The 25,802-nt window shown below is 43.5% G+C and overlaps 2 protein-coding genes across 3 annotated transcripts in view; both read right to left on the bottom strand.

Moving 5' to 3' along the window:
• Positions 1-1,677, bottom strand: part of LOC308294951 (dynamin-1-like) — a gene marked incomplete at both ends in the record, with an annotated part of 29,435 nt that extends 27,758 nt beyond the window's left edge. The window contains one exon of the mRNA XM_080737888.1: positions 1,517-1,677. Coding sequence (XP_080594014.1) covers positions 1,517-1,677 — 161 coding nt within the window. The remainder of the gene's footprint in view (positions 1-1,516) is intronic.
• A 5,443-nt stretch (positions 1,678-7,120) lies between these two features.
• fhip2b (FHF complex subunit HOOK interacting protein 2B) lies at positions 7,121-22,528 on the bottom strand. Of its 2 annotated transcripts, XM_080738076.1 has the most exons (19): positions 22,398-22,528; positions 20,655-20,733; positions 19,384-19,469; positions 19,234-19,287; positions 18,217-18,300; positions 17,130-17,234; positions 16,893-17,012; positions 16,429-16,614; positions 15,526-15,725; positions 14,676-14,793; positions 14,431-14,507; positions 13,888-14,134; positions 13,392-13,546; positions 10,376-10,486; positions 10,033-10,123; positions 9,597-9,743; positions 8,878-9,018; positions 8,529-8,632; positions 7,121-7,917 (listed from the first exon to the last, which is right to left on the bottom strand). In XM_080738076.1, exons 1-19 carry the CDS (start codon positions 22,446-22,448, stop codon positions 7,815-7,817), a joined length of 2,259 nt encoding a protein of 752 aa, XP_080594202.1. In that variant the 5' UTR covers positions 22,449-22,528; the 3' UTR covers positions 7,121-7,814. The 2 variants fall into 2 exon arrangements, with proteins under 2 accessions (XP_080594202.1, XP_080594203.1); XM_080738077.1 differs by lacking the exon at positions 19,234-19,287.
• Positions 22,529-25,802: the final 3,274 nt, after the last annotated feature.

The following is a 25,802-nucleotide window of genomic DNA, read 5'->3' as shown; positions in this document are numbered from 1 at the left end:
TGCATCAGAAGCTCCGAGTAATGAGCTGTAAGAAATATCCCTCTCTGTCTGGCGTCTCCATATACTGTACACTATGGGTTGACGATACTATACATGGACAATATTGGTTCATTCATGGCGATACAATACGATTCAATGATTTAAAATCGATAAGTATTTAGTAAAAATATTAAAGCGCAGGTTTTTAAGGGAAATGTATATTTATGGATACAAATGATAAATAAGTAAACAGTGATTCTCTGGCAAATACTCGCACCTTGACATTAACACAGAAATTACACACATTTATCGATAGACCAAGTGTAGCGATAGGTAATGGGAGAGTAGTGTAGGCCTAATTAAACCCCTCTTTCTCGTTGTTCTTCTTAAAATTGCTATAATTACAACGCACAAGTAGGCCTATGTGGCATCGATCGATATAGTCAATTTTTTTTTATTGTACAACGATAAGATGCATCGTTGGCATTTAAATCTATGCATCGATACTGTGACTGTATTGTTACACCCCTAATATAGGTCTACACGGAAACCCTGAGGAAGACCATGCTGTCTAGTACTACTACTGTCACGCAACATGTCACATACAATATGTCAGCAGCACATTGTTATGTCATTTCCTTTTCTCTCTTGAGAAAGGACTACTAGCGTGCAATCCACTCTAGCTGTGCTCCCCTCTGACCCTCATGTTATACCTCTCCAGAGCAGCTTGCAAATTATAGCTAGTTGTCACTGATATGAACACATTGTAGCAAATATGACTTGTTTACTTTAAAAAGCTAACACTGTTAATGACTGCCTGCCATAAACACACATACACAATAATGACTGCCTGCCATAAACACACATACACAATTGAAAAGAGAGAGAGAGTGAGAGAGACAGAGAGAGAGAGAGAGGAGTCGCTGTTTTCTCCTCCTTATTCTCAGAGGTTAGGTTGGTGTTCATAAAACGGACATAATGCAAAAAAGCCTGTTTTTATTAGTGCTGTATTGTTGTTTATTTATATCATCATCACATCAAGAAAATGAAATGGGATGATGTCATCACGGGGTTGTAGGGGGAGGGGGACACGTGCGTGCGTGCGTGCGTGCGTGCGTGCGTGTGTGTGTGGAGGGGTCAAGGCGGGGGGTATAGACCTATATAGGCCTAAAAACAAGCGGATTCCCTCAACAGCAAACAAACAAACAAACACTCTCCAAAATCATAAAATAATAATACACACAAAAAAAAAAACCTAGGCGATGACCAAACCGCTGCATCCTCCTCCTTCCTTGGCTTCAACGCGCAGCTGCAGCAAGCAAACGGATGCTGAATGTAACCTTCACATCTGGCACGCAGGGCGGAGTTAACGGTAATCATAATATTAAAATGCCCCGCGATGATGAAATATAGCCCTGATCTCAGTGATCTGCAAGCCCACAACAGCCTTGCAGATCGGGGCTAATAATATCAGATCAGGTCAATAACCAACAGACCACGGACCACCAGGCAAGGCACCACCAGTCAGTCAACTCACTTGCCGACGAAATTCTCCAGCACGGAGCTCTTCCCGGCCGACTGTCCGCCCACCACCGCGATCTGCGGCAGGTCCATGGTGGCGTTCTGGCCGATGGCCGAGAAGGCGTCCTGCATGCGGTTCACCAGAGGGATGAGGTCCTCCATACCTCGGTTCCCCATGATGACGGATGGTGATGGGTTTTTAGGGACCGCTCCGGATAGTCAGAGAGAAACAAGACTGATAGAGATATGTATGGGGAGAGGAGAGGAGAGGAGAGGAGCGATGATATAATTGGGTTGGTTGGTTGGAGGGGAGGATGAGAGATGGATGGGTAAGGGGGGAGGGAGGAGAGAGAGAGAGAGAGAGAGAGAGAGAGAGAGAGAGAGAGAGAGAGAGAGAGAGAGAGAGAGAGAGAGAGAGAGAGAGAGAGAGAGAGAGAGAGAGAGGACTGCGGGTGTTGCTGATGTCAGAGCTGCTGTTCACGCTGCGCAGGGAGGGGAGGGGCTGCGGGTGCAAGGAACGGCATACTCTGGCCACACGGGGGCGACAGAGTAAAGCAGAGAACTGTCTGAACGTCTTCACTCACTTGCAAGCCCATATATGAAACAGGCACGCACGCATGTACACACACCCACACTTAATATACTTGTGAGGACCACATTTTAGGTCAGCAATTTTATAAATGGCACTGTGTGGATCACTAGCATCCTTTAAAATTGCCCTGAAAAACCACTTACAGGCAGCAGCCGTTCGCAACTGGTAAAAACCTAGCCCAACCCTTCCTTGTATATACTTACTGTTTGTTTAGACTTACTGTTTTCTTTTTTTTCCCCTTTTCTTTACATATCTACTGCATAGTACTGTGTTCTATTTGTCTGTCATTCAATGTTATATGAGATACTTTAATGGTTTCCTGTTGAAATAAGCTTAGTCTTTTCATGGATCTCCTTTTAGTAGACCTTGTACCAGTGAACTGTACCGTCATGAAACTGTACATTTTCCTATGCAAACTTCTAATAAAGCCTTCAATCAATCAATCAATCAATCAAAAACTTTTATTTTATATTTTCAGACATTTTAACCCCCTAAAACCCCAAATAGCTGATCTACAAGCTCACAGCATGTCACCACAGCTAACATCGATTGTGATGCCATTTACATCAACAGATGTAACAGGGTCAACAGGGTCAACAGATCAACAGGGTTTCAATTTGAGGTCAAAAGGTCAATGACAGTGATGCTAAGTGCACAAGTGTGATATGTGTAAGGAAAAACATAAGAGCAACTGTTCCTTACAGCAAAAGGTCACCGGTTCTCTAAGTGAGGTCCGGAAACACCCAGGGGTCCTTGAAGGGGTTCCAGGGGGTCCCATTGCAGCAACAGGAGGAACAGTTTTGAACATTTTAAGCCCACATTTCTCATTTGTGTCACAACTTGAGCTTGTTGCTCTAAGGTGGTCTCTGGTACAAAACATTTGTGTCTCTGCGCAGCCAAATACATTTTCAATTCAATTTGGGGTTCCTTGAGTTGAAACTGTTTGAAAAATCACTGCCTCAGCTCAGGTGACTGAGAATGTCACAGCACACAGGAGCGTGAGTCTGCGTGACCAGACTGCAAAAGAACAACAGTCCATCAGCATCAACTAAAGGGACATTAAAGTAGTGTTACAGTGCATAACCTCCTCATTACAAGGACTAACGCACATGTGAGAGTTCAGTGTAAGAACCTTAGACACTGGTTTTACACACGAGGAGAAAAGTGAAATGTTATGGTCAGATGAGCGAGTCATCCTTCACCATATTCTCCACAAGGGGGCAGCGAGTGCACGTGCAGAGCATGTTAAGCAATGTAAGCATGCATTAAAGCTTATTTTGATGATACATCAATTTGTGTTCTGGGTTAATGGCTTTCTGGGTTAATGGCTTAATGGAAGTTCTTATTTATCTGTCATCATAAAAATGTTTCAAGGTTTTAAACAAACAATACCTCATCCTTTTAATATTATATCATCATTAAAACCTTTAGTGTTTGTGTCAATTATTTGGAGGCCCACTTAATTAGAAAGAACAGGGGGGTCCCCAATGATGACAGTGAAGAGACAATTTTAAATAACCGATCTACAAGCGAAGCGTTGTGAGCTTGTAAATGGGATGCAGCAGGCTTTCATTTCATTTTGCACCGGCCTGCACCAGGCCATTATTTGGTTACAGTTATCAATAAATAGATTATTACATAATCGTCATAATCGTTTCCATGTTGAAAAATGTTCAAACCGGTATATTTTTTTTAAAGTAAAAGTTCTTTTTTAAGCATAAAGTTGTCAAATATGTCAGTAATGTCTTTGTATATTTAGGTTATGTGTCATATCTACCATGTGCAACTTCAAAACCTACAAGCCAAACAGAAATGTAACTGTCAACGACAAAAACACAATTAAATCGCTGATCGCAATTATTTGAGTGACGTAAAATGTCATAATCGTGACAGCCCTATGAATAAGGCAAGGTACAACGATATCTACAGTGGGAAAAAAACATCTTTATAAAACGGAGACCGAAACGCAATCATCTTTTTCAAGTGTCTTCCACTTTTACTGCCGTAAACCCTTGCAGTTATTAGAATAACAAACACATGTTGTCATAGAACATGTTCTTTGGTTTAACATTTCAAAAAGGAAGTTTGGAAACTCAAGTTCCAGTAATACAATATGAGCATATAATAACTTAAGAGAATTCAGAATGATGGACCTTGATGCTCTCGCTGGTTGTCAAAGTCCAGTAAAGTCCTTGAGAGGGTTCCTAGGGGCTCCCCAGAAAAAGAATAAGCATCAAAATCAGTTTAACCACTTTAACTCTACTTACATTAGCTATTTGAAAATAGTGTATGGGGTCCCTGGCCACAACATATTTTCAGATGTATTATTAATTTAGGGGTCCTTGACATGAAAATGTTTGAGAAACACTGATTCAGAGGTAAACCAACTCATGTCATTGTGCTATTATGTTCTGAAAACAGACCCTAATAGAAAAAATGTCTACAGAATTCATGTCCATGACTTATTAACTGCACAAGGATGTTTAGCCAATACGGACAAACATTTTCAGTTACTTTAACGTAAAGGTAAAATAATGATAAATCTGCCAAACATATTTAGTGTCGAACAAAAACAGGACCTTGTACAGCGCCCTGGGGGACCCCGGTCAAACAGGTAGATAGGGTTTAGGTGGTTAAAAACTATTTAAAATACAAAAAGGTACCGTAAAACACACATTTTGGACATAATCCAACCTTAAAACACCAGTCCCATGTTGGCTACTGAGGGAAGAGAGAGCAGAGTATACCGTCTTAATAATAAATAATCATTATGAATATAATAATACAAAACAATTCACCTTTGCCGTTTGGTGACGACGACACATTCTATTCTGCCTCACATCACATTTCTTTTAGTTTTTTTTGGATTATCCGTTTATGACGATGTGAAACCAAAAACATTACAACCACACACAAAGCATCACAGATCAACATGGTAGTAGTATTGTATGGAGGGGTTATTACTGCATTCATCGTATGGCGATGTCATCATTACATGATCCATCCATAAAACTCAACGCTTCAATGGGGAAGCTCCAGGTCATATACCAGTAGTACCAAGTAGGTCGGGAGTGGCTTATTGTCGGTATCAGCCGGTAACACGCGGGAGTCTGTCCCCGTTACAATGCGCTAGACCCCTGGGAGATGGACTGCTGAGGTGGAGCGCCACAGCTACCATCAGCTCCCAGTACTTGCCGCACGACTTGCCAAACCGTGCTACTCATACGCTGAGTTGGCGGTGCCCGGAATCGAACCCATGACCTTGCGGTACAAAGGCAAGAGCTCTACCGACTGAGCTACCCGGGCACATTAGTACCAGGACAGTAGTACCAGGACTGGTCTAGTTCAGTGTTTCTCAACCACAGTGCCTGGGGACCTTTGGTGTGCCCCTGAGAAGGGTTAAGTATGCTCCTTGAAACTGTCAGTATTGTATTTATCATTTAAAAAAGGATTTAAACTAGTGAAAACAGCCGATCTACAAGCGTGCGAGGCGTTGTGTGCTTGTAGATCTGCTGTTTTCACTACTGTTGTGCGACCGACAGCCTTGTATGATGAAGGAGGGCTTTACTTTGCGAAGAAACGTTCAAATTTGAAAGGTTTCTTCATGACAGTGATGATATTTACACCCCCGTATTATGTTGGTGTGCCCATGGATTCTTGGGGCATGAAAAGTGTGTCCATGCAGAAAAAAGGTTGAGAAACACTGGTCTTAATGAGATGGATTAGGATTATTCACCTGTCATAGAATACTGACGTCACTCACTCCCGCTATCCCTGGGTCAAGGGCTGTCCATACTGTCTTTGACCACCAAACCTTTCGTCGGAAAGCTTCCGACTATCAGGCATGCAGCTTTCCGAAACTCTAATTCGGGGTAATGCTTTTCTGAAGTTGCGAGTGACGTCGCTTTGTAGTTGAACCAGACCTTTCCGACAAAAGGTTTGGTTGACAGTATGGACAGCCCTTCAGGGAAGTATTCTTTCAATTGAAAATCCCATAGGGAAATCTTAGATGGCGTCATATAAAGAACTATGTTCCCAAAAGAAACAAATCAGCCGTGTGAATTTGTCAGGTAAGTGACTCTGTGTCGTTTATGATATTTGATATCTGACAGTGATGTCAGACTCTATAGGTGCTCTATTGTTCAGGGTAAACCATGTACGTATACAGTATATACACGTTGCGTAGACTAGCTGTTGTAGACCACTGCCTCTCAATGTGTGGTCCGGGACCCACCAAGGGGTCCAAAATAAATGGAGCCTTATAGGTCTGCAACTCTTGAGTGTGTATCCACCTGTTTACGCAATAAGTTACTGGAGCATTACTTGCGAGACACTTCTGGTTAACAGCAGACATACTGTACAAGCTCACGTCGCGTCGCAGATGCAACCGTTGTGAGCTTGTAGATCACTCTCGGAAATGCTGCATGCCTTCTGCGCAATGCACGATGGGATGTTGGAAAGTTGTGGATAAATATGACCTTTTTGTGTGGGGGGGAGGGGTCTAACCAGTCTACCAGCTGATGGGGGGCTACAGGGTATTGGTTGGGGGAACCAATACGTGAGGGGCTGGGACTTCCTCGTGGGGTGACCGCTACAAGGCAGCAAGGGTTTGGTCTTGGAAATGAAGCCCCACACAAAGTAATAAAAACGCTGCTGGTTCTCATTAATGGCCCAGCAGATGGCTCTGATTCCCCTCCTCTGGTGTGCAGAATAATTTTCAAGGTCATGGGGGGTCTTGATGTGACTTTACACATGGGTTTTTAAACCTTTTTCATAAAGACTTTCAATCGCGAGTTTCAAGTCTTCTTGCACACAGCACGATAATGAAATGCGTGAAAAGGTCCTGTTTTTTTATTGATGATAAAGCAGGGTATCCCTTAGTCCAGTGGTGCCCAAACATTTTAGCTTGAGACCCAAAGAGACATCTGATGTCTCCCCAGGACCCAAACGAGTGAAAATAGCAGATCTACAAGCTCACACAAGTCCCAATGCGCCGTGTTGTGAGCTTGTAGATCTGCCATTTTCACTGCTTCTCAGTATTTCTTCCCTCAAATTAATGGATTTTTATGAAACATTTTGAATGTTGGGGGATTAAAATAATAATAATCTTGAAATAATAATAATGAAAAACAAAATGCAGGAAATAAAAAAATAAATAAAGGGGTATTTACTCCATAAAGATTGGTCCGCGACCCACACATGGGTCCCGGCTCCACTGTTTGGGAAACCATCATAGACTTCACAGTCTCCCCGCAGATCTGTACCAGCAGCACACAGGTCTCCGCGTTGGGCATGACAGCATGATTCTCCATGTGATCCAGAGGCTGCATAGAACACTCCTGCTACCGGCAGTAGTTGTTGAACACACGCTGGATGAAGCTCCAGAGTAAAACGCCTCTTTGGGGGAAAACATCTAACAGTTAATTGTAGACGGCCAGCAGGTCTCACTACACACCAAACAGCTCCACCATTCTGCACAGGACGACGTAGAGAAACTCTTACGTGACCGCCCGGCATCTCACGTCCTTGTTCATGGAAGATGTCCACCATTTTGTTAAAAGATTAATGGACCCTTAGGGGTCCATTCGGTTCCATTTGTACACTCTCAGAGTTACAGATCCGTTAAGGGGTCCATTTGCAGGTGGCCCCCGAACCAGACGTTGAGAACCAGCGTTTAGTCCGGGTGTTGTAATAATCCAGAGGTCGTGATAGTCCAGGTGCATCAGTCCTGGTCGGCAGGGATCTTAACGAAGGCGATAGCAGCCAGTTCCTTACAGAACTCCTCCAGAACAATCACTCCCTTCAGCAGGGTGTCAAACTCCTCCCTACAACACAAAACAAAATACCACACAGTTAACTCATTCGCTGCATTTTAAAAATGGCTGCGAAAGTGCCAGAAATTCAATGCCACAAGTCTCCATAGACGTCCATGTAATTCCTAGTGCACAGACATAGATCATGCACCACGTGTGTGCACGCCGTTCATACCTTTCAAACAAAAGAATCTGCTTGGAAATCTGTTCATAAGATAGGCATTCATGAGATGGCAGCCATTATGTTTTCTTCAAATGTAAACAAACATGGCTGCCATGTTTGAAAGATGGGGTTGGTATGGGGGTCAAACATGCAATTTCGCGATCGCGATCATGTCTAGTAGATAGAAGGAGGTCCATTTTTTTCTTCTTTTCTAAAACTGCCCAAAACCTGGGAAACTCGCGTGGCGGCGTCAGAGTACGGGAATAACTCGGCAAACTTGTGAGGGGGCAGCAAATGAGTTAATCTACATTGACGGTCAAAGAAAACCAAAAACAAGCCTAAGTAAGAACAAAAACATGAGAACAAACGAGAAACGATCAAGGTATGTCTGCATGGTCATATCTATGGAAGTGTGTCTTGAGCCAACCTCTAATAACATTGAACTGAACTTGTTTCTTACCCAGGGTGGTTGTCCTCCAGGCCCATCAGCTGTTTCCTGACGTTAGCCAGTCTGTCTGTCAGATTAGACACGTGCTGAACCCTATCCATCAACTCACCTATCACCTGACACACACACACAACACACACACACACACACACACCCACACGCACACACACTTATTTAATGTCTTTCTGAACTGTACACACAAAAACCTTGGTATTCGATTGCTCTCTAGATGCGCAAAACAAAAGCATTGACATATTGTTAATGTGATGCCTGTAGATCATATTGTTACATTTGCAATACAAACGTGTGTGTGTGTGTGTGTGTGTGTGTGTGTGTGTGAGAGTGTGTGTGTGTGTGTTACCCTGATGAGGACAGAGAACAGGGTTCTGGCCCCAGGCGTCAGGGTGATGTAGGGGTCCAACAGATACTCATGGAGGACAGGGTGGTTGAACGATGCCAGCCTGGACAACAATGAGGTCAACTGGAGATTTAAGTCATATGGCTGAAAGAGGAGAGGTGGGGAGGGGAGAGGTTTAATTGTCACTCACTCTGAGGTCTTTAACACACAGTTAAAGCATGTGCCCTGTGAAAGAGCAGCGTTCAATTCATTCCCTATGGAAGACTGCCTCTAGCTTGCCTCTAGCTTTGCCTCTAGCTTACCTTAAAGCTAGAAGCAAGCTAGAGGCAGCCTTGAGTGCAGGGGTGCACCGATATATCGGCCACACATCGGTATCGGCCGATATTTGCTGTTAACGGTCAATATCGGTATCGACAAATAAAGCTGACATTAACCGATGGCACTAGCCGATATGTATCTGTTCCGCTTCACTTCCCAATGTGGACAGACCATTGTGAAGCACTTTGAGTTCGCAACTTGCTTGGTAAAGCGTTATAAAAATGCCATCCATTATTATTATAATGCATTTTGTGCTGGCTATGTTGGTGTATTCGTCACAATACACAATACATTTTAATAATAGGTGCATATAAGAATATAGAATAAAGATAAAGTACAGGTAAAAACTACTCCATTTACACGAAGGAGATAAACTCAAATGTCAGAATGACTGACAGACAGACCTGTTCTAGGAGGCGTGCCAGGCGGTCCAGCAGCACCTTGAGGAAGTGTCCTTCATAGAAGGACCGCCCCTCGTCTGAGGAAGAGGAGGAGAGAGGAAGGCTCTCCTCCCACGCCCACGACTCTGACACAGTCAAACATTCCTGGAACTAAGAGCAGAGAGGATGACAATTATTAACCTGGAACTAAGAGCAGAGAGGATGACAATTATTAACCTGGAACTAAGAGCAGAGAGGATGACAATTAACCCACAAATGATATATTGAATGACGTTGTACTTTCACAATAAGTAAAATAAATAGTGGAAATAATCTATCTACGAGTAAAATGTATGACAATTCTTCAACAACAACAATAATAATAATTGTGATTATTGTGAGATAATAATAATTGTGACAGGCCTATGATATACGTATCTATAGACAGACAGATAGTTACCATTCTATGTGCATCATGTATGTACGTGTCATAAGCTGCTCCCTGAACCAAACACGCTGACTTCACCTCCACAGGAACCAGACAGAGGAAACTACGCACGCGCACACGCACACGCACACACACACACATACACACACACACACACACACACACACACACACACACACACAGACACTTAGGTTAAACATTCAGCTCTGATCGTCACTTAGAAGTAAGAGTAATTAAGCACTTGAATCCCATGCAGCATTCATATTTTGAGGGGAACGTTAGGCAAAAAATAGCAGACAGAAAAAATGTACAAAGTCAGTTTACTAAGTGAACTTTGCCCTTTCGGTTCCCGCACCTGTTGACGATGTCAGCGGCCTGGGTGTGACCTTCAGCCTGCTGGGTTTGACCTTCAGGTGGAGCAGGAAGGAAGGAGTCATCCGAGAAGAAGGGATCCTCATCTAGGAAACTAGAGATGGAGAGAGAGAGTGTGTGAGAGCGAGAGACACTGATTTCCTCCACAAGGGATGAAATAAACCAGTGGTTCTCAATCTTTTCAGGCCAAAATACTCATATTATAACTGGGGACCCACCCCACCCTGACGAGCACCAAGAGTTGAGGAATTACATTTTGTATAATACGGTTCTATTGTGAAAATATTTTCAGAATTTCTGCCTCCAACATTTGACAATTTGTGACTTTAGAAATGTGCATATAACCTCTATACTACAGGAGTATGAGTTGAGTTTTACCTCATAGGAATGGAAGGCATCACTTCCTAGTTAATTCATACTACAGGAGCTTGGGGTGTTTTTTGAGCGGTGCTAACCGCTCCGATATCTGGCTTTGTGTGTATGTCAGTATGAGCACGGAACTCCATGTATGGAGATAACATCACAGACAATGGCCCATACAAGGGGATACGCATGTGTGTCGTGCTTGATATCATGACAATAGTGTGATATTTCCCTCAAGAATAATGAAGGCATCACTTCCTAGTTTATACCAAGGAATATTGGAGGAAGAGACACCAACGTCATTCTTCCTATCATGCAATTCCAACCGGCAGAATCGTGGCACCATGGGTGCCAAACTGCAACCGGAAGTTCGGTAGAAGGCACTGGACTGGAGTCAGTGGAAGCCTGTGGACCAGCTCATGAACAAAAACTATTTCTGAACAATTCAGACCTTTATAAAATACTCGTCACCGGAAAATCCCCGGCATCACGTGTTTCCCTTCCTTCTATAATTACTTCTATAATATAAAGGCATAGTGTGTTCAAATATTTGTAAATAAATAAAAAGCTGTGTGTCGTTCCGCTGCGAGCAGGGTTCGAACCTGCGCGGGGAAACCCCATTGGATTTCAAGTCCAACGCCTTAACCACTCGGCCATCGCAGCACGAGCTTCCTGGTGACATAACGTGTCATTATATACCTTTGACCTGCTCTTTCTTATGTGGCTGGCGGCGGGACTGTTTGCGACTCACAGACTTTTCCCAAATATGAAGATGACTGACATCATAAATGTCTGACATCATAGACGACATGAGACTGACACAGTATGTCCATATATGGGCATTCAAAGATATGGGCTTAATATTGATGGGGATTGATAGGGATCTCCATATATGGGCATTAAAGGGACAAGGACTGACTCAGAGATCTCCATCCATATGGCCATTAATTTATTAGTGAATTAATTTTCCCCATTGACTTGTGTGACTCGCATCACGCCAAACACACTTGCAATTTCCAATTAGGGTTAGTGTAGCTACATCATCAGCCAGCGCAACTCTATCCATGCTTTTCTCTCTGTTGACAAAAGTATGGCTAGTTCAAGACCCGAGGTACCTCCACCTCCAATAAATGCTTTCAAAGCAGAACACTGCTCTGCTTTTTAAAGCCGTTATATATAACTTATAAAAGTGAATAAAACTTTTTCAAATGCAACATCAATGCTGTTATCCCACTCTGCTCAGCGCATTGGTACAACGACACACTGTTTTTGTCCCGCCCCGCACAACAGACCATAACAGCCACAAGTCTCTTTCACTCGTTTGGTATGTCTCGCCTCCCTTGGAGATGGGAGCTTTGCCATACTGAGAGGCTAAGTGACAAAACAAATCCACTGAACGTTGGTACTCAGGCTAGGATATGAAAAGTACAGCAGCTGCCATTATTAGAGACCTAATGTTGTTTTATATTGTTGTTGATGTTCTGACATGTTATCTTGTTATTATAGTAATGTATTATCTGCTTATTGTAAGTCGCTTTGGATTAAAAGTGTCTGCTAAATGCCTAAACTGTAAACTGTTTTTTCCCCCTTTTGAACTTAAGTACAAAAGTCATTCCATACCCACTGGGGTGAAAGTCCCCTCCCCAGCTTCATTCATCACATCTGTATGATACATCATATATATATTTCGAACACTTCATATTCATGTATAGTTTATAGGGCTGTCTCCGACTCACAACGTTCGTGGTCGAAACAGATCCAGGTGTTCAACGACGATCGGATCATTTGTCTTACAAAGTGCCTTAAAGTTGTACTATGTAACTTTTTTTATAAAACAAATCTTAAAATTCTCCTAACTATTAAATCACAAAAGTTTTAGAAGATCCGCGCCGTGAATTTCAGCCTGTAAAGCCTTCTCTGTATGTAAACTGAGATCCTTGCCGTGGACCGGATCTCGCGCCAAAATTGCGTCATCACACTACCGGCCAATCACAGCGAGGGTTATACAACTGCCGGCCAATCACAGCGCATCTTGAAGTGGGGTCGCTATGGCAGCCATATTTGTTGTCGCCCGTTTGTACCATCCCTTCTCTAGGTAATTTCGCCTACCAGGCAGGGTGAAGGAGTCCGTATCTCTGGAATTACTGAACGCACAGGAACAAGGGACCCCTTAAAAGATAGATCTCAGCGAGGTGGAGGCAGACGCGGGGGTCTGAAGGTATGAAAAACGTCCGAAAGACGCGGACGCGACCGCGGTTTGCTATAGGGCTAATGACCACTAGTTGGGCATCTTACACAGTATGGCTTTAAAGGTATATTCAGTGATTGTATTTCATTCAAATAAAAATATAATTGGTACATTTTCCACTGATTCTCCTCATTAGAATGTGTGCTGACCATATAAGGACTTCCACCATGGCCCGTGTTACGAGCATAACTATATTCAGTTTTCAGAGGTGGCCAGCCAGTCCTCGACCAATCAGGGTAGAGTATGGCCGTAGTTATGTTATGATGTTTAGTTATGATGTTCAGAAAAAAAGTTTTGAGAACCACAGTCGCTCTCAATTAAAAACGTCTGCTAAATGCCTAGATTGTAAACTACTGAATTCATAAAATGCCACAGCTGGTAAACTCACTCGTTGTCCTCGGCAGAGTGGCTCTCCTCCACTCCAGCAGGGGGCACTGTGATGTATCTGCGCTGCTCCAGGTTCCTCAGAAGCAGGTTCATCAGAATGTCTCTGTGAGGCTTCAGCAGCAGCTCCTCAAACACACCCAGCGTCGCCATGCTGATCTGCACACAGACAGACAGAGCAGGCAAAACGTCAACAAAACAACATCATGAGATACACACAAGGTGTGTACTCAGAGTACCTCAGTCTCTTGCAAGTAACAGATACTGTATCACTTACTAGCAGATATGAGCGGATATAAATGTGTGTGAATGGACTATCCACAGTCGTATGTATTCGTTATGCATAAAGTGATAGTGCTAGTGTGACGGCACAGACATGGTGACATAGCATTAATCACTGTTATCAAATAATCCTATTAATCATTGCTATTAATCACTGCTGTCATTCACTGCCATTAATCACAGTTACAATATCTGCTATTGATCACAAACACACGTACCTCATCAGAGATGTGGTCACAGTTCTGTATGATGTGGTATCGGAGGCAGTGTGCGTGCGCACTGGCCTCTTCTGGCTGTGCGTGCGTTCCCCGCAGGAGGCAGTGTGTGTGTGCGCTGGCCTCTTCTGGCTGTGTATGTGCTGCTCCCAGCAGGAACAGGACCAGTTGGTCCAGCAAGGCGGGGGACTGCACCTGCCGGAGAACACAGCGCAACAACACGGTGCTAACCAACACGCGCTGCTCGCTCCTGGAACCACACAGACACACACAAAACCAACACACAATAGCAGATATAAGACGTGAGGCAGATCTCCAAAATCCTAACAGTTTTCTTAAAAACATGTGTTGCTATATCAGTGCTGATCAAACTTTTTTCATCTAACAAGAGCTAAAATATTTTCAACTCGGCGCCTGGAAACACTCCCAGGCGAGGGAAAAAAGCATCAGTGGACTTGGCCCCTTCTCCTGACATGGACGTGGTGACAACATGGATCAATCAACGTTATCAATCTCTGCTATTAATGACTGCCTTCATTTACTTACATGTGAGTCAGATGAGACGCAAAGACGCCCGAAAGCCAATGCTGATGAACCACCTGGGCTAGCTTCACCGCTAACACCTACATCCACACCCACACAAACACAACACACACACACACACACAGTTGCATTAGAACAGTATGGAGTCTCCTTGAGTTATTCAGGTTCAGTGGTGGTGGTACAGTTTATTGTTACTAGTAATACTGTAGTAACACTAGTAAGCAGTACTACTAGCATTGTTAAGGTACCTGTGGAGCTTCCTTCATCAGGTGATCCAGGAAGTCCAACCAGGAGAAGAAGCGGGTCATGTGATCACTGCCAGGAAACACCAGGCACTCTTCTGGACACGACTGGGAGAACTGGGAGCTGAGAGAAACCACACCACTGTCAGGTCTTCACAGGTCCGCCGGGAACGGAAAATACTGTGTATGTGAGAGTGTGTCTCTCTCTCTGTCTGTGTGTGTGCACGCACCAGACGTGGGACAAAGGTGTTGTAGTAGTAGAATTAAGTCTCAAGTCCCGAGTCAAGTCCCAACTTTGTTGGAAATACCAAGTAAGTCCAAGTCCTCAACTTTTTGTCTCGAGTCCCACACAAGTCCCAAAGTTTGGAAGGTAAAGTGACCAAAAAAAAAAGACTAAAAATCTCAAGTCAAGTCTGGACGACTCATTCATTGGTGTTCAAGTCCAAGTTTATTTATTTATTTATTCAATCAACTAAGTCTAAAGTTATCAAATGTGTGACTCCAAGTCGAGTCTCAAGTCCAAATCTTGGAGTCCACACCTATGGTGTGTGTGCGTACGTGCGTGTGCACTGTGTGTGTTAGTGATGTGTCGTTCAAGAGTGATTTGTTCATAAGAACGAATCACAAGAATGAGTCATGAACGATTCGTTCATTTCCTTAAACTGTTACGTTCCCGCTTTTGTTCATACCCCCCGTCCCCTCCCCCTAATAGCCCTCAGCACACAGGACGGGAGGGCGGGCTGTACGCGCGACATAATAATTTCACGGGACAATCGCGCTATGAACGGTGAACGAATCGTTTGAATGGCTCGTTACCGTGAACGAAATGATTGGTTCACTGAAATTAGTGTGTTACCTCCAATGTGTGTGAGGCCAGTTGTGCAGGTTGGGTACATCCAGGGTGTCCAGGGGCAGCAGGGAGTAGAGGCGGCAGAGTCTCCCAGCCAGGAGTGCTGCCAGCTGGGTGTGATGAGCCAGCGTCTCCCCTGAGCCCTCGGCCTGCAGGCTGGCCAGCAGCAACAGGCTCTCATAGGCTTTCAGACACACGCAACCATTCTGACACAACAGAACACAGCACAGCACTCATTACAACATGACACACTGCACTGGTTCTCACACTTTCTCGTACCAAGGACCACCCAAAAATGTTGATGATCTCAAAGCGTGTCCATCGTGATTCGTGCATGAACGCGTTCGTGAAAGCTGCAGATGTCTGTTAAGCGCGAGAAAAGACCGCAGCTTCATACATGCAACCAGCCCGGAGCTAGAAGCTAACGAGCTACCCGTGCGCTAATAGGGGACGGACCAAAAGGAGGGACGAAGAGAGATATGGGCTGTTTCCTGCAAGCTTTAGAATGGGAGTCAATGGAGAATCGGTCCCAGACCGGAAGTGCATCTTCTTTTGGCGATCGTAACCACATTGCGGTGATTTCTTTTAAAATATTTGTTATAAATATGAAACAAAATGACTAAAGGTGGTTGCACACTGCTGCGTTTTTCGGGCCGAATATCGGGGTGAATTTCGGAGCGAGGGAATAAAAAAATCAACCTCACGTTATGTCAGTCACGTTTGCACACTGCCGCCCGTTTCGCGCACCACTCGGTCCCTTGCTCTCTCTATCTCTCTCTCTCTCCTTGCCCTGAAAAACGCATTTCGCAACGAAAAACGCAGCAGTGTGCAACCAGCTTAACTCAGGGAAACTCTGTTTAGCAGTATGAGAGCAATAACAACAGGCAGCAGATGTGTTGTAACAGTCACCTGGCTTCCAGCGAGTTGGACCAAGGCATGAAGGAGACCCGAGCAGTCTGGGGGCGGGGCACGGCTGGAGGAGCCGCAGCAATCTGATTGGGCGGGACTGGACGGGGGGGAGGCGGGGGGTTCCGACTGGTCGGAGGCTTGTGTGCCGTCATGCGATTGGTCTACCGGCGTCGACTTGTCTAGGAGCTGAGACAGAAATATAATACCGTGACGTCACCGTGAGGTGAAAATCTTGTATGTCCCTAAATCTAAATCTAAAATAAGTGGAGTAAAAAGTACAATATTTGTAGTTAACCCCTTAAGACCTGAGGCTGATTGTACAAATGTCTTCTGAACCAGTAGTTCTCAAACTTTTTCATAATTATTTTTAACTCTTTCAAGATTTTTCTAAACAAATCTAAAATAGCAGATGTAATAGCTTGTATAACTGCTATTTTTGAATAGCCATCCACCCCTGCTGGTACCTGTAGGATGTACTTGAGGACGTACGGGTCTTGTTTGACCCTGGAGCAGACCACCAATAGGAACTGAGCCTCCTCCTTCTCATGCTGGGAGGCAGGTCGGCCACACAGGCCAATCAGCTTCTAGAAATACAACCACAATGCAGGTCAGAATGCATGTTTGTGTTTGTGTGTGTGTGTGTGTGTGTGTGTGTGTGTGTGTGTGTGTGTGTGTGTGTGTGTGTGTGTGTGTGTGTGTACCTGGACAGGTCTGTGTATGTTAATGAGGTGAAGCAGAGGCTTCTGGATCTGAGCCAACAGCCTGGAGAAGAACAGCAGAACCTGCTGATTCATACCTGGAGGATACTGGAGAGGGGAGGGGAGAGAGGATTCAAAATCAGTGCAGTCATTTTGCCTTTGTGACACGGCGTGTGTGTTTGTGTGAATTCACTTTTACTGGTGTAAAGAAGTGGGTGAAATTCCTTTTTGAGGAGGAGGAGGAGGGCAAGCAAGCAAGGAGAAGTAAAGACATAGATAGATCTTAGATAGATCTAAGATATCTACATACTGCATATACCCATCTGGCAAACTATGTACATGAGGTTAGACATAAGATGCATACGGTTAGACACAAAGGAGGCTGCACTTCAGAAAGTCCACATAGCAGCAGGAATGTACACAATATTAGACACAAAGGTGTGAAAGAGTGTCTGTCAGCGCACTTTACATGAGATACAGTGCAAACAGAGTGTCTGCATGTTGTCAGGTTATTTCCACATGGTAGATAAACGCATGTGTAGTAAAGGATTAAAGGATCTTTAGACAGACATACTGATAAGAATGTATGTAGATGTTGTTTCTTATCTTTGCTAGGCCTGACGTTCACCTGTTTCTTTCTTAGCTATTGTTGATCTGATCCTTTACCTTGTTGAGTGTTGACTAGGGAACATTTATTCTGATCTTGTACATAAATCACTCTGGATAAGAGACTGATACATTTCTAAACTGAAACTGTAAGTGTGGAGCATGTTTTTTCTTTTCTGTTTACAGCAGCGGTCCTCTCTGTATTGGGTCCCCTGGCACACAAAAGTAACTTTTCAGGAAAGTTAAAAACAATAAAATAAAGAATAACTGTGTTCCAATGGATCCAACATAGTTATTATTATTCACAAGCTCTTCTTGATACCTTTCATCGGTTCCATATTTATAAAACGCACAGACAGGAGGTTTCTGCCTGACAACAACAACTATTTGAAAACTGTGGGAGCAACACATATTCTGTCTTGAGAGAGTAGACATGTCCTAACCTGCGCAAGTGTGTGTGTGTGTGTGTGTGTGTGTGTGTTACCTGAGCCTTGCCCAGAGTACACAGGGTCTCCATCAGTTTGTGTTGCACCAGATACTCCATACAGACACCGGTCTCCTCGACGGCCTATTCAGCAATCAAAACACGCACAATCAAACACTGGAACCGAGCTACGAAAATGCCGATCCACAAGCTCACAACGCGTTGCATCTGCGGCGCGTTGTGAACATGAAGATCAGCATTTCCGCCAGATAACAAAAGAGAATGATTTAGGCAGCAGGGATGGGATGACACTAGTAACTCATGAAATATAGGGGATATAGGGGAGTGGTCAAATGTGTTATGTATTGGAGTAACTGAAGATGTCAGTGAGGTATCATATTCATCTATAGGTAGTTAATACATACATGTGGTATGTTATGATGGTTACTAGAGTATATGTCTTATAATAAAGCATTTTTTTTTCTTTGAGTAGCCAATCATTTTTTCCCCTTTTTCTTTACACCAATCCTCCCCACACACACATTTCTGTGGGTTGCATACCCTATTGGCTCACCTGCCAGTGAGAAACCCCACCGGGAGAACATAGCACTCCCACTCCTCCCAAACAACACTCTCTGCTGACAGGTGCCTCCCCGTGTTCTCTGATGCTCCACAAAGCTGGATGCACCGCGGTGGATTTGAACCCCTAGATGGTGGTGGGCAGCTACTTTACCGCTGCTCAGCCCAAACCTTTTCTTTATTGTATTTCAGACCTTCCAACCTTGGGGAAAATGTAACACACTCGCGCACCTTATTGCGACCGCTTTTGTGGGTGTGTGTGTGTGTGCGTGCGTGTGTGAGTGTTTGTGTGCATGCATGTTCTTGTACTACTATACTTGTGAGGGCCGAATGACCCCAGAACTATAGTAGAATTTCCTCACAAGAGAAATCGTGGGTTTATGGTTAAAACACAAATATTTTTTTCCAGGCTTACAATTAGGAAAGGATTCGGGTTGGGGTCAGGATTAGACATTTAATTAGAGGTTAGGTTTAGGGGTCACGGTTGGAGTTGTATACCTGATTTATACTTAGCTGCGTGCCGGCATGAGCTTGTAGATCTGCTATTTTCGGCTTTAGAGTTAGGGTTACAAATGGCAACAAATGTTATAAATAGCATTCATACAATCAGCGTCCTCACAGTCACAGTGAGTAAGTGTTTGTGTGTACCTGCTGTTTCTCCTCATACACCAGTATGTCCAACATCTGCCTGAGACGCCAAGGAATGTCTGTCTGTTTGACTGGCTGAGTGTCATCTATACACGCACACACAGCGCACGCGCGCGCGCGCGCACACACACACACACACACACACACACACACACACACACACACACACACACACACACACACACACACACACACACACACACACACACACACACACACACACACACACACACACACACACACACACAATCTTATTGACAACTTAAAGCCTGTATTATTCTTCGTTGTACAATGGTCGTACAATGAAGCAAGGACATCTACAAGCTCACAACGCGTCGTGTTGTGAGCATGTAGTTAAGCAATTTTTTTTGCACAGAGATTTGGTAGAGAGTTTTTTATTTCCAGATCCGTTTGACCAATTATAGAGGCTTTAAATGGTACCGGATATGCAGCTCATGAAAGGTGAATTGATCCCAGTGCACGATGGAGGATAATTTCACGATAAACTTAGACTGACACAATATGTCCATACATGGGCATTCCCAGATATGGGCTTAATATTGATGACATCAGGGATCATGGCCATATATGGAGCTTGACATGAGGCGTGACAGACGATCGTGATCTGCAGGTTTTCATAACCAGACCTACGGTCGGAATAAACAAATGCACCTGGAATCTGTCTAAATATGTTTTTAATCCCAGGCACCCCTACATTATTACATTGTAATATAATTAATACATTATTTATCATCTATAAAATGTACTAAAGGCGTTGTGTGCTTGTAGATCGGCTGTTTTCACTATAGTTTGTGCGACAGTCTTGTATGATGAAGCAGGGCTTTGCTTTACCAAAAGACGAACACATTTGAAACTTGGAGATACAAGGTTTCTGCCCGACAGTGACGATATTTTAGTGATTATGTTGCGAGGAAAACGTTGAGATAATAGCCATTTTGGTTAGAACTGACTGAAAATAACTTTGTACTTCAAGTTTAAAATGATACTAAATATTTTTTCAAGCGTACAAATAAATTCCAAATATTATCAAATGATCTGGCGGCACCCCTGGACAGCCGGCGCGGCACCCCAGGGTGCCAGGGTGCCCCGTCACCCACTTTGAAAACCCCTGGTCTAAATAACATGCTAAATTAGATTTGAACCTTTGCATAATAGTCTGCATGGTCGTCAGGGCTATAAGTCACATGTTACGGGCTAAGGTAGACTCGGAGTCTGAAGAGTGAATCTTTAGACAGACAGAGGTCTCTCACCATTAGTCTGAAGGTAGTAGCTGGTGATTCCTTTCCAGTGTTCAACAAACGATTCCAGCAGGTCCACTGAGGGCTCCCTCTGAACACACACACACACACACACACACACACACACACACACACACACACACACAGTGTCTTCATTCTGCTATCGTGTATTTTTACAATCAACATTCCATTCAATTGACAACTTAACATCCTACCAGAAAGAAAGGGGGCACAGACAGAGAGAGAGAGAGAGAGAGAGAGAGAGAGAGAGAGAGAGAGAGAGAGAGAGAGAGAGAGAGAGAGAGAGAGAATGTGCAAACAGCAGCACCAAGATGTGTGTAGCTATTGTGACAGGGGAAGGATGTCCAAACAACCGCCTTAAATACTTATCACTTATGATCAAATATTGCAATTAATTGACAAATTACAATTTAGGCATTTAGCAGACACTCTTGATCCAGAGCCACACAATAAGCAAGGATTAGCAGCACATTGTAATGCATAAAATGCATAGAAATAGTAATCATGATGATCCATAATCTGTACAATGAAACTACACATGCCATGTCAACAATGATGGCAACAGTGTAAATCAGGGGTCTTCAACGTTTTCAGGCCAAGGACCCCTTAGTTGAGAGAGAGATGAAGCAGGGACCCCCACAAGCTTTTCATAGAGTCCATATAGTTTCATCGTTTGACAGCACAATCATCAGTGTATTTTGGATTCTTGTCAATTTGTTTTCAGATATTTAACCACTTGAACCGTCAATAGTTAGGCCTAACTTGACCTTTCACTCTGTACTTAGTGTGCTCTTTTTCCCCTCTACACCAAACCTTTTTGCAAAAATAGCCGATCTACAAGCTTGTAGAGCTGATATTTTTGGCTAAAGTTCTCAGAATATGGACGTTAGGGTTCAAGTGGTTAATATAAAAAAGTGTCTATCTCACAAAGATTTGGAGGACCCCCTGTAGTAACTCTGAGGACCCCCTAGGGGTTTCGGACCCCCTGTGGAAGACCCCTGGTCTAAATAACATTCTATCTAATTAGATTTTGGTTAATTCTTAACTTTAGCCTGCAAGGTGTATTTGTGTATTTTCTGCTGCACATAACCATCTCTGTCTCTGACATCAAATCCACAATTCCCATGGCTTTGCCAGCTATAGTTTGAGTGATGGGGGGGATGGTGAAGGAATGCAGTGATAAATGCCTCGGGGTTTCCACGTGAACCAAATAAGTCAACTGTAACTAAACTATACTCCTACACTATCTCAACTACACAGATAGTTATCCAACCAGTTATCTGGACTAACCCTACCCTACCTATATATTACTGAACTGACCCAAGTCTAATCTAACTAAACAGACTTTATTTCTTATTTATTAACCAACACTACATGAACTTATCTCTACAGTACTTTGAGAGGAATTCCCTTCCGTGATCAGTATCTATAATTACAGTTCCCTTACAGTGTAACCTCACATTTACTGTACAAAATGTATATAAACTTACATGATAAGTTCTGTATTATTGAAGCTATGTTAGAGTCTTATTTGTACATTCATGTAGTTGACATGTTAACAGTATAATGTGATATTTACAAGTTGTTTTACACTCGCTGTGTTGCTTGCGACGCAACTATCAATGCAAAGCCAGCTAAACAACTCAACTATACTAGTCTAGCTGACTTTTACTACCCTTAAAACAACAAAGAACAAAACAAAACAAAACAAAAACATGTCGACGTGTCACTCACCGTCTCCAGCGCCTGCTGGAACAGAGTGCTCAGCTTGTTGAGCATGTCCATGTCGACGCACACACAAACAACAACAACTATGTGATTATTAAATCATATTCATGACAATCTGCCTCGAGCAACTCCGACATGTTTACAGAGAAAAGTGACACTACGGAACCAAACACCAGCTCAGCTGATACTGTCTTTCTCCAATCCCATAGCCCGGAGGGGCGGCGGCGCTGTGGTTGGTTGGAAGGTTGTCACGGAGACAGAGTTTTTTTTTTTTTTTTTTTTTGTTCTCAAAGTGGGGTCCGGGGCCCTCCAGGGCCATCAAAATCAGTTGTTCTAATTAAACTGTATTTTATACTTTAGATGTTCTACTACAGGCTTGTGACATTGTATAATCTCTATCTGATATATTTGAAACATTTAGAAGAATCTTAAAAAATAAATAATAATGATGATAATACATCTTTTCAGATGAGGGTCCGTGGCCAAATGTGGGGATCTTTGTCATGAAAATGTTTGAGAAATAGCTCTCTACCTCAATTAAAGTTCTTTTAAATCATTAGGCCTGAATGAATGTAAACAGGTAGTGCATATTTTATGCGTATGTAACGCCCGGAATTCGAACCCAGGTCTCTCACGTCGAAGTCTGACATCTCTTGACTTAACCCTATAGTAGTTTACATGGGGAGATACTATAGACTTTTGAAGCCATCATGCTGAGGCAGTGACAGTGAGTCACTCTGTTACACATATACGCCATTGAGTACAGCAGAGCCTGTCCCACATACTATATAGAAAGCATCAAATTCACAACATATTTAATTTGTTCTGCTTTTTAGAAGTTAAACTCAGGCCAGGTGCATTAGATTAGGCCAGGGGTCTTCAACGTTTTCAAGCCGGGGACCCCTTAGTTGAGAGAGAGATGAAGCAGGGACCACCACTACCTTTTCATAGATTCCATATAGTTTCATTGTTTGACAGCACAATCATCAGTGTATTTTGGATTCATGTCAATTTGTGTTTTCAGATATTTAACCACTTGAACTGTCAATAGCCTACTTAATAAACTTGACCTTTCACTCTGTACTTAGTCTGCTCTTTTTCCCCTCTACACCAAACCTCTTTGCCAAAAATAGCCGAGATCTGCTATTTTTGGCTAAAGTTCTCAGAATAAGGACACTGGGGTTCAAGTGGTTAATTTAAAAGAGGAGAAAAAAAAGTTTCTATCACTCAAAGATTTGGAGGACCCCCTGTAGTAACTCTGAGGACCCCCTAGGAGTCCCGGACCCCCTGTTGAAGACCCCTGGATTAGGCTAATGACTGCAGTAGACTTATGACTTCAGTAATGGCCCGTATTGAAGGACAAAATGTTAGATTATTTTTGAGACGTTCTTACCACTCCTACATCATTTGTCTGTATCTACTATGGCCAAGTTTCGGGCCCAGGCCCACAAGGGCCCCTAAACCCACCCTGTAGACAATATGCCTTCCGGTTGGTTCTAGCGGAAGTGGCGGAAGTCCTGCGTTTAATGGAAGTTACGTCATGCGTTGCAGTCTTCCGGTGAAATTCTCACGGAGGAAGTTGAACGCTTTCTGCCTTATGTTGTCACCAGGCTTTTCTCTTTGCAGATGAGTAAGCCTGGCTACACGAGGCTATACCCTAAACCAGAGCCATTATGTTTACAATCACTTTGTAGAGGTCACAAGAAAGAAAGCCAGGTGGGAGGGTGACATCACTGCACTTATTCCTACGGACTTGAGTAATTCATTATTTAAAATGATTCCCTGAATAAAAATAATGTAGCGAAAATAACCTATCTACAAGCTCACAACGCGACGCGAAGCGACACGGTGTGCGCTTGTAGATCGGCTATTTTCACTAGTCTGGGTCCCGGACAAACGTCTGATCTCTCATTTGGGTCTCAACGTGAAACGTTTGGGAGCCACTGGCGTAGGCTAGCTGCCTCTGGGGGGTGGGGTGGAGGGTCTATGCCCTGGGGTCATCTCATAATCTGGAAGTAAATTTATCTTTTTTCCTAAAACATTAAGTCTTACATCACCTTTAACACCAAAGTCTGTACCAGACTGACCAGCAAGCTAGTAGACCTGGGACTGAAACAATAAAATGCCTGGGTTTCCGAGGCTACCTACAGTGTGACCGGGTACTGGACTTCCAAACTGCCTGCTTGCCAACCCCGAGTGGTCAGGGTTGGCAAGCACACCACCCACACCCTCAACACTGGAGCCCCACAGGGCTGTGTGCTGAGTCCTCTGCTGTACTTCTCGTACACCCACAACTGTGTCCAGAAACACCTCAAACACCATTGTTGAGTTTGATGATTTCTGGGCCTGATCTAAAACAAAGCGATAACATGAGTACATGTCTATTATTTGTAATAAACCAAACCGCTTCAAAATCGGTTGAGAATTCGATGGATGAGAAGGCCTATCTGGATGGAGGAGGTGCCAGTTGGAGCACTCCATAGACAGGACCTACGACTGTTGTGGAAGGTAGTGAGGTCAGCTGAGTGCACCACAGGGAGCTCTCTCCTGTCTCTGCAAGACTTATACCAGTGTTTCTCAAACTTTTAAATGTCAAAGTCTCCCCTTACCTGTGACAGTGAAATGTCCATTTAGTTTCATTTGTACACTGTCAGAGTTACATACTTGTATGGGTCCCACAGAGTCCCTGGAATCCACTTTGAGAAACACTGACTTAGACCACAGCCAGAGCTAGGGCTGGGATCTGGAACCAGAGGAACCGGGTCCAACATTGAGGAACCTGAACCGTTCATCACACCGTCAGAGCTGGTAGTGGACTTGAACTGTTACAGCCCTGCCAGGGTCCATTTGGAACTCCCTAAACCAGTAAGACTCCCTAATCGTGAGATAAGCGACCGTCAGGTCACTTTGAGCAGTGTCCAAAAGTGTGTTTTGCAAAAATCAGCCTGATGGTGGCACTAAATGGAACAGATCCATGTTGAACAGATCCATTATAAAAAAAAAATATAGATCTAAATAAGATAAAAGATAAAATAAGTTACCGGTATCGTTAAAATCCCAAAGGATCTCAAGTTCCAATCCTATCATCAGCAGGTGTTTGAGCAGGGCAAAAACAATGACGCAAGACAAACACCATCCTGGTAACAGACTGTGATGATGTGAAATGGGAAGCAACCGGGAGCCCTAAGGCTTGGAGAGAGTCATTGTTTTTACCTGTGGTTGTCAGAGCTCTGAATGAGGACATTGGCTATGAAAACAAAATAAAACTTGGGGATATTTCACTTAAAAAAAAGAAAAACTTAAATTGTATCATCTAATCAGACTTACGTGAGCACCCAAGACAGTTTTTAAGTTTCTCGATTCAGTATTTTAATCAGACACTCCCCCTTCCTATACAAACCCATTGTAACT

Source organism: Nannobrachium achirus (assembly GCF_963921795.1).
Source record: "Nannobrachium achirus genome assembly, chromosome: 12".
Lineage (NCBI taxonomy): Eukaryota > Metazoa > Chordata > Actinopteri > Myctophiformes > Myctophidae > Nannobrachium > Nannobrachium achirus.
The sequence above is the reverse complement of the archived record's forward strand: the minus strand, read 5'-3'. Positions and strand labels throughout refer to the sequence as shown.